This window comes from Oryzias melastigma, linkage group LG13 (genome assembly GCF_002922805.2).
Source record: "Oryzias melastigma strain HK-1 linkage group LG13, ASM292280v2, whole genome shotgun sequence".
NCBI lineage: Eukaryota > Metazoa > Chordata > Actinopteri > Beloniformes > Adrianichthyidae > Oryzias > Oryzias melastigma.
In genome coordinates this window covers 5,044,632-5,054,593 of record NC_050524.1, presented here as the reverse complement: position 1 = coordinate 5,054,593, position 9,962 = coordinate 5,044,632, and the positions used below count along the sequence as shown (strand labels likewise).

Genomic DNA, 9,962 nt, shown 5'->3' with positions numbered 1-9,962 from the left:
GACAAATTTTACCTAATTTTACAACCAGATAAAGTTTGAGGTTTAAAATTTATGAATGTAGTTGTAAGACAAAAATCCTTATTTTTTTATTTTTCAAGCGGCAGTTGAGTCTGTTTGTGTTGCGCTCTGGGAACAAAACAAACCTTATCTCTTGCTGTGAGGAAGCGAGGATCATCCTGGAAAGCCTCTTTGACCAGCTTACTGAAGCGGTTGAACAGAGTCAGCAGCTGCTCCACATACTTCTCAGAGTCCTGGACGAGCATACATCAATGAGAAAAACATATAAAAGTAACAGGACTTCACAATGAAAGGACGTTTGTGTGAGGGAGCGTACTGTAGTGATGGTTTCAGCAGCAGCCACCATGTCTGCCAGTCCAGCGTTGATGATGTGATCCTCCAGGTCTTTCAGCATGGGCTCAGTGCCGTTTGGAACTTTGTCCATGAGTGAAAACATCAAGTGCAACTCTGGATATAAAAAAAAAACAAAAAAAAAAGGCACACACACTCACTCTCTAGAAACACGGGGATTGGAGCCAAACCAAACAAGACAACTTGTTTACTCCGATCATCTTCTGATCTATTTTAAAAGCGTTCCCAGTGGACTTTTATTTATTACTATGCTGTTTTCAGCTGAAGTCAAAACATTTTTTTTCTAGGTCATAGTTTCTGCAGAGCAGCAGGAGTTGATCAGAAATTCCCATCTTTGGTGACATTGGAACTCACTGTCCGTCTCATTGCGTTTGATCATTCCTGGACATTCAGCGAGGATGGTTTCTTTGAAGGACGTCACCAGAGCATTTACACAACATTCCATCAGCTGTGAGGAGAAAACAAACACCTCTGTGTTAATACTAACTCGGATGGATGGATGGTATGTACTGTATGGAAGGATGGACGAATGTATTGATGGATGGACGGATTAGAGGGATGAAAGCATGGATGGAGGGAAATCTTCATCCCCCCACTCAAAAAACACAACAAACAATTAATCAGAACAGAAAACAGATGCGTAGATGAGGCTCTGAAACTTACTGCCTGAACAGAGTTACATTCACGCCGCGTCTCCAGATATCGAAGCGCCCGCTTCTCCTCCTCTCTCAGTTTTGCATCTGCCTACAGAAAACACACACAAACACAATTAATGTAAAACACAATCATGGTTAAAATTCTCTCCGTTTAAATGAACCACAAAAGTTCCTCTGATAATTTTCATCTGTTTGAAAGTAACATTTTCTATCCCATGAATTGGTTCCTCGCCTGACTTACCTTATTGCTTAATACAGAGTAAATACGTGTTCATAAATACTTTTATTTTTTAATAACAAAAAGTTTTGTTCAAACACAATTAATGATCAGAGTTGATGGTGGATATTTCTAGCCATAAAAGTGATCTACAAAACTCCTTATGGAATTTGTTTCTTTGAAAATAACTTGTTTCATCATCTGGACAAAAACAAGCAGAAAGAGGCGAACTTTTCCTTTAAAATGATGTTTTGGATCACTCAACATGATGTTTAACATATATACCACATCCCTCTGCTGCCGCAGAGCGAGGTTGATGCATGCTTGGTGGTTGAAACTATGACAAAGTATCACGCCGTCTATAAAATAGTGTGAAAAATAACAAACATAAAAAAGCGCCTCTGCATTGTCCATTGATTCATGGTAATAAACAGCTCATTGGGATAAATAGGTTGAACTTGTTTTCAGGAACAGATGAGTTCTGCAAAATGTTTCATTGTTAAGTTTGCAGAACCTCTGGACAAGCTCCTCACAACGCGAGAACTCCTGATGTCGTCGGACATCTTTAACCCCCTGGTTCTTAAAACCAAATGACTGCTGCGTACATATTTCATGTAGTTCTGGACACCGTTCTGCTGCAGGTAGGACGGGGCCTGGGTTCTGTAGAACCTCTCTGTGGAGTCCAGATAAGCCTTTTCGAAGTTATCCCTGTAGATCTGCAGCTTGTCCTCCGGGTTAGAACAAAGGTTGACTGTTGGGAGAGAAGACAAAGACGAGAACAAACGCATTTATTCAGAGTTCTGTGTTATTCCGGTCTCTATTGACTCCTGCTGGTCTCACCGTACGACTCTCTTACGCCTATGACGAGCTGCGAGTCGAAGGCCTCGCCCAGCCTCTCAGCGTGGACCAGCTTCATGGCGCTATCTTGTAGGCGACTCTTGATGTTGGAAAAGATCGACTCGTTCCACGTGTCCAGCATTAGCTGCAGAAAGTCAAGGCTTTAAAAGCTCGACCAGATTTAAGGTTCATCCACACAAACTTGGTACGATTTATAGTGAAGCGTCTTAAAAATAAGTCTTTGTTTCTTTTTCTGCATTTCTTGATCAAAAATCTAAGTGTATTTTGTGTTAATAAAGAAATATTATTGATGATTCAATTTGAATTTTTATCAAATCAGACCCACTTTTATTAAAATGGTGTTTTTAAAATGTTCTTGTGGCATTTTTCTCATTACGCAGGACATAAATAAAAAAAATAAGCTTGAAAATGCATGTCTGAGTATTTCTTCTTTCAAATCATTGTGAATCAGGTGCAGACGAAAAAAAGTTGTTGGAAAAATAAATCATCTGAGCTGCCATGTGGCTCCAAACTGTACGGATGCATAGCTCGGATATCGCTCGCTGTTTTTTTTTTGTTTGTTTTTTTTTTTGCTATACCAATGTTAGCTTGGACTTGTGGGATGCTTTAAGCTAGCAGGAGAGTGTAAACAATGGACTGATGAGAAATTAGCGAAACTGACTTTCAAGCCACTCACAACCCAGAGGTAAATTTATTAATCAGTTCCTGCTGCTCTGCAGAAAATGTCTTAAAAATACCAGTTTTTTTATTGTGGCTAAAAACAGCATAATCATAAATAAAAGACCACTGGGAACGATTTTACCATAAAAATATATAGTTGCAGTGGGACTTTACGTTAGGTTTCAGCAGCATATGGTCCCTTATTTCATATCCCCCTGAACAACATCCTTGGATGTACGATGCTGAGGAGGGATTATGGTGGTGATTCTGGTTCCATCACTACAAATCATGTCTGAACCATAAAAATTTGAATTTTTTTTCCACCCTTACCTTCCGAACGATGCTGTCCTCCATGCTTGTTTTCTTGTTGCTGCCTTGCTTCCCCATCAGAGTGATTTCCAGTTGGCAGAAGGGTTTGGGCAGGATGTCGCACTGAGTGAAGAACTTCCTCCATTCCACGATGTAGGCTTTCAGCAGAGCGGTGTCGTCCTGATGGCTCAGCACACGCTGCCGTGGCAACAGAGGCAAACAAACGTTGGAGGCGATACAAATATGGACACTTTTCAAAACCAAAGGGAAAAGCAGAGACACGTCTTTTGTAATGCAGATAGACAAATTTAATTCAAAGAAAGTTCATAACATTTTCAACAGCTTTTGCAGAAACACATATCTGAACTACGATACAATACACCCACAGCAGTATGAGAAGAAAAACAGCAGGAGAGTCGGTTCTGTTGATTACATTCTTTTAATATTTAAATATAAAACTATCAGATAAGTTCAGTGAGGTGAAGGCAGAGCCTTATTTTCCAGCTTCCCATAAAACTTTATAAGGATCTGAGAACGGACATCAAACATTTGCTTTATAAACTTTTTTATCTGCTAAAAAATTGTAAATGATCCAGATAAATGATTAGATAAATCACGAAAATCTAAAAAAAATATTTAAATTGTATTTTTTTAACAACTAAGCATAAGGAAACTTAAAAATCTCTGCATTTAAATTGGGAAAAAATTGTTTCATTTATAAAAATACATAAAATGTAAAGAATGGGAGATCTGTTAAGGTTAATTTTTAAAATCTTCTTAATTCCTACATTTAAATTTTGTGCCACTGAAGCTTTTATTATAATCAAACTTTCATTGTTTATTTTACAAATCCGAACAACCGAGTTAATTAATACCTTTTTTTTCAAACAACTTTTCTTTAGAAATGAATCAAACTAAATAATTCGCTATGAACATAACAAAGAGTGCGAGTCTGATGCCAAAAAAACAAAAACCGATAAGGGAATCACTTACAGCTTGTGCTTGTTTGATAAAGTCAAGGATGTCTTCTTTCAGGGCTTGGTGAATTTTGGCTGGACCTTTATCGTCCCACAGACAGACGGCGTGGACGTCTCTGGAGCAGAGAAAAGGTTGTGTCAGCTCTTAAAATGTGTGTAATACATCATCAGGTGACAAAAAAAAAGTCTGATGAAATCCTCTTAGACTCTGTTACAAAGTAAAGTATGGTAAAGGAAAGACGCAAAATGCAAACCGGACCACAAAATAAACAAAAACGCACATGAAAAGTTTCAAACAAGTCTTTCAGCCTCAAATGTTTAAACTTATTCTTACTTCAGATATTTTAAAATAAAATATATGTAATTCATTTGTATTTTAAAATAGTTCCCAGTGGTCTTTTAATTATAAAAATGTCATTTTTTTAAAGACATCCTATCTGCAAAGCAGCAGGAGCTCAGTAGAAATCCCCCCTTTTGGGTTGAAATTAGCCTCTGCTAATTTCCCAACATTCCTTTGTTTACACTCTCTCCTGCTAGCTTTTAGGTCCTCACAAGCCCAAGCTAACATCAGCATAAAAAAAGGGCGAGCAGTATCATAGCTTGGCAGCTGTACAGTTTGGAGCCAGATTTCAGCTCAGACGAGGAAAATAAAGACGGTAATGGATCGATTTGTCTGCAAGCGGATGCATCAGAATGAAGCGGAGCAGGAGACTATGACGAGTCCATTTCAGTAACTCCATCACAAATATGATCTTTTTCAAACAGCGGGTTTTTGCGTGCTGCTGAACCATCACAATTTGAATAAAGAAATACTTAGAAACACAGTTTTAATCTTAAATTCTTTTAAAAATGTCATCTATTATGAGAAAAATGCAACAAGAACAGGGTAAAAACGCAATTTTGATGGGAGTGGGTCTTTAAAGAATAGTCTCCCAAAGATTAAAAATAGAAAATCAAGGTTTTAGTATTATTATCACCTAAAAAAAACACTAGGAAGCTGAAATGTCTTTAAATGTCACCTTAATCTTCTTTTCTTTTTCCTCTTTCTAGGGACAAACAGGAAGTTCCTTCTTCCTTTTTATGTACACTCTTATTCTCAGCATAAGCTCAAGTATCAAGTCATCTATATGAATGCAAGTCAGTTCACTAGACTCAGGAGTTAATTTTGTGTTTATTTGATGCAGAAACACAAGAGGGAAAAACAGAAGTGTCTTTCTTTAAACTACAACACATCTGGGTAAAAACAGAATCAAGCACGAATGATATTCTGAAATGCTCCAGCTCTTTATCATACCGTGAGCCCACTAAAAAAATATTTAGTCTGCAAATGACAGCCAGTGTTTTCAGGGAAGTCCAGCTGTGCATGCGGGGCACAGAGCAAAGAGCATCACTTACGAGAACAAGTCGAACCACTGTTGCTTGGTGACGGCCTCCTGTCTCAGCAGCTTGAGGACGATGGGTCGCATCAAGTCCCACTTGTCCTCAAACTGCAAGGACCCCTTGTTCTGGAGGCGAGATGGGCGGATGATGAGAACAAGTTACAGGAAAAACAACATAAAAAGAGAGCGGATGAAGTCTGAAAGTCTGAGAATCAACCAGAAATTTCTTGAGTAAGCTTTTTGAAGTTTTCATTATGTTGGTTCAACTCAATTCAAATGTGTTTATAAAGCCCAAAAATCACAAAAAATGTGCCTCATTGGGCTGTCATTTTCATGAGGACGAGTATCCAAACTGTCCTCAAAATTAACTCACTTCAAAATAACTTCAGCCAGCAAACCTTTCAAAATAAAACATTGAAATAACTCACTTTTGCTTGTAGAGAAACCCAAGCAAATTATTTATTTTACCAGAACTCAATCAAACTCCACTGAAATGTCAAAACCTGAAAAACTATTATCATTTTTAAACATTTGTTTGCAACAGAGGAGGCAATCACGAGGCTTAACATAAACTGGTGTATTTTGAACAACAAAATAAGTAGATCTACAAACTGAAAAAAACATGTTTTTTTAAACTCATGTACCCTCACAACAACAAAATAACGCCAGTTACTATCAATGCAACTAGGAATACACCCTTCCAAAAAATAATTTTAAACCATATAAATCCTTTACATCACAAATCAATTTACAAATGAGTTTATGCACTTTTACATACAATGATCTTAAATGAAACATGTTTTAAAGACATTGTAGGATTGAAAAAAACAAGAATTTGGTGACTGTAGGTCAGCAGTAGCTGTGTGCAGTAGGGATGGGGGAAATAATAGATTATTAGATGCATCGATTATGATCCATAAACGATTCTATACTGTTTTATGAATTTAAACTATTCTATAATCAAAAAAATTGATATAATTTAAGGTAAAAGTAACAAGCAGAACTAAATGAGGGCATTTTTCACGCTGACATTTTTAAAGAGCACACAAACAGCTGACCTCGCAGATTGCGCCATACGGGCGGTCTGACTTCGGTGTCGACGGTCAATTGGCTTTGGATAAAAGTCATGCGGCGTGTACGTTCTGTCAGACCAAAATGAAACATGTACAAGTTTGCAAAATTACGTCGTATGGTTCCATCCAGAGGACAAAGAAGGTAGGAACTGTTCAGATGCTACTGCCAGGAGCGTGGCTTCAACAAGTTCTGCTGCGAGCGATTCCAGCAATAAAAAAAAAAACACACTGGACGTCCTAAAGAAACTTCCACCGTCATCAGAAAAGGTTAAGCGAATAACAAAGTCAGTGAGAGCTTTTATAGCAAAGGACTTGAGACCGTATTCTGTGGCGGAGAATGAAGGCTTCCAAAAGTTGCTCCATTTGTTGGAGCCGAGATACAACATCCCTTCCTGTTGCTTCTTCGCCGACATGGTCAACCCAAGCACTGTGTACTGAGACGGAAGATGCAGTCATGCAGCAGTTGTGAAAGCCGACAGAATAGCATTAACGTGTGACACTTGGACTTCATTCGCCACAGAATCAGACTTCACAATAACTGCTCACTTAATAACTGAAGACTGGAAGCAAAAATTTCATGTCATCCAATCTTAGATGATGACTGGAAGCTCCATTGAAAATCAATTCATTGAATCACTGCCTCCTGAATTGAATCGACTCGAATCGTGAGGTCCCACCACTAGTGTGCAGCTGCCAGTTGGTCAGTCGGTAGTTCAAGTCCAAGGCTTGAGGTTATTGTGTTACTGGGCAAAACAATAAATACCAAATTACTCTCAGTTTTAAGCAAAAAACAAAAACAAGTAAGTCACCTTGGATAAATAGGTCAAATTTGAATTTAGATATATAACCTAATATGCACTAATAAGATCTGAAAAAAATTGTCTTTAAAAGGCCAGAAACCAGAAGGATAAAGGTGTCTGAAATCTGTTCTGTATCCTACCTGGTTGATGTTATTCGTACATAGTTAAGTTTCTAACAAAAACTGATGGAAATTCCTGTTGGCCACATTTCTGCGTGTATTTTTAATGCATCCAAGTTAAATTTTGTTGTTGGTTGCTCATATTTTAAGAGGTAATTGTAAAAACAGGAATGGTTACCACAGCAAATATTTTCAGTGCAGCTATATTAAACTATTACTCACAATTATTTTAAATATATTCCCAAAGTTAAAAGGATGATATTTTTATATATTTTAGCCTCCAAACCTAACCCTAACCCTTCTTCTGGGTCTGGAGAGTCCTGACCCCAACCCTAAACAAAATTAAATATGGCCAAGGACAGAACTCAGCATTAGTTACAAGTATTTCAGCATTCAAAATAATGCAAACAAAAAATAAATTAATAAAAATAAACTGATGAGCTCAGTGGCCTTCTGGTAGAGTGTCCGCCCTGACACTTGAAGTTCAAATCCAGGCCAAGTCATACCAGAAACTCTGAAAATGGGACCCAATGCCTCCCCGCTGGACACTCAGCATTAAGTGGCTGGATTGGGGGGGTTAAACCTCCAAATGGTTCCAGTGAGCAGCTGTGTCTGAAGCTCACCACTCCCCCAGGGGATAGGTCAAAAGCAGAGAGCAAATGTCAAACACAGAGGTGCCTGACAGCTAACAGGACTTACTTTAATAAAGCCAATAAAAAAGGGGGTATTTTAGAAAATAACGTGTAAAATAGCCATTAAATTCCAACATTGACAAAAGGAACAGACCTGTGTATCATTAAAAGGTGACATTATTTTAAGTAAAACAAAAACAGAATTTGTTTTAATCATTCTCTGTGAATATTTATACTTTTAAAAAATAAGCAATCTTTTTGGCAGAAGATTAATTTTTAAAAACTACTTGTTCAATGTGTATTTAAAACCATAAACCTTTATCTAAGGCCATGTAAAATGATTTTAAATATGCATAATAACATGAAAAAGAAATGTACAGCAACTTTAGCTAATCCTAACAATAGATATTGTTTGCACTATATTGCATTTTTCAAAATATAAAATAGCCACAATATCACAGTTACAAAGTATATACCCCTTTTCAGCCTGAAAAAACACATGAGTATATTTTCCAACTAAGAACAAGCAAATTAGAGAAAAACTGATGCAACACTGTGTGATTACCTTTAATATTTACATTTACTGGAGTCATAATTGATGGCTACCTGTCATATGTCATAAATTAAACCTTCATGTAATGGAGTTTTGTGTGAGAAGTTGATGTTTCCAGCCACCTAGCAGTAAATGGTTGAAGCTAGTGGACACAGAACCCGAACAGATTTGGTGGGTCTGTTTTCAGGAGGATTTAAGATGTTGCTTTGAGCAGGAACGTCCTGGGAGTTAGCTTGTCAAAACAAAGCTAGCAAGCTAGCAACCCTCAGTCAAAAGAGGGGTAACGTTTGTCACAGACGTCCAAAAAGTGTCATGTGAGGTTTAAATTCCCGCCGATTTTTTTTATTTTAAACGTTCAGTTTTAGTTCAGAGGGGGGGGAAACATTTCTGGCTAAATTCTGAATCATAGTCAACTACATGGTGTATTAAACAGTAGCTGCCTTTGGTTAAAATATAATAAAAGGAGCCAAGTTGGTCCCGATTTAAGAAACAGGTTCTGGAATAATCTTTTCAAATCCACGAGACATCAAATAATTAGGGTTACAGATCCCGGCGTAACACGGAGCTCCAAGAACGGCAATACAGGGAACTGTGACTTCAGGCGCACCTAGAGGTGCGTTTATCACATTAACGCTGATATTTCGAGGCATGAATATAAACTATATGACCTTCAACATCCATGAGCAGCGAAACAATAAAAATATAACAGCACAAAACCCGAATGTGCAGAAAAATATGCAATGTATTCAAGTGCTTCATACCTTTAACAAATTAGACGTCGCCATGTTTCTTCAACTTAACACCTCGCGGAATCTCGCGAGACAGGTATTCGGGATTAGGTAATGGTAATTCAACAAGGGGGAAAATCTACTTCTTTGCAACATTTCATTCGTATTTTCTCAATTAATCTAATTATTATTCAATTACTGACAGCATGTAAAAATCATCTACCATAACTCATCCTCTTTTTCATAATAATAATAAGACAATCATCCAGGAATAGATGCTGGAGGTGTTATTTATTCTTTTGTCAATTTTATTTGATGATAAACCAGATTATCTGTTTTTAAACAAATTCAAAGGTTTTTAGGTGTGCCATATGGTTACAAAAGATGGTATGGGTAATTTAATTAGCTTTAATTCAATTTTGAATACCAGTTGTAGTTAACTTTAAAAATTCCTGGCTGAGATGCACCACTAAAGGTAAAATAAACTCTTTTTTTTAAATCACTATGTTGACATTACACTATCTACTACTATTTTTGCTGCATTTAAATTATCCTTTGTGCCTTTTATTCTGAAAGTCTGTCAAAAGTTATACAATATTTCATGTTTTGGAAAAAAGCTATTTTCTATTTAA

General features: G+C 37.2%; 1 protein-coding gene across 1 annotated transcript in view; it reads right to left on the bottom strand.

Moving 5' to 3' along the window:
- The window catches only part of LOC112149820 (cullin-5), an 18,096-nt gene extending 8,709 nt beyond the window's left edge, over positions 1-9,387 (bottom strand). The window contains exons 1-10 of the mRNA XM_024277765.2: positions 9,364-9,387; positions 5,442-5,551; positions 4,063-4,162; positions 3,091-3,267; positions 2,083-2,224; positions 1,848-1,993; positions 1,033-1,113; positions 724-817; positions 335-465; positions 144-251 (exon numbers count right to left, since the gene is read on the bottom strand). Of these exons, the coding sequence (XP_024133533.1) occupies positions 144-251; positions 335-465; positions 724-817; positions 1,033-1,113; positions 1,848-1,993; positions 2,083-2,224; positions 3,091-3,267; positions 4,063-4,162; positions 5,442-5,551; positions 9,364-9,387 (1,113 nt within the window). The remainder of the gene's footprint in view (positions 1-143; positions 252-334; positions 466-723; positions 818-1,032; positions 1,114-1,847; positions 1,994-2,082; positions 2,225-3,090; positions 3,268-4,062; positions 4,163-5,441; positions 5,552-9,363) is intronic.
- Between the last annotated feature and the right edge of the window lie 575 nt (positions 9,388-9,962).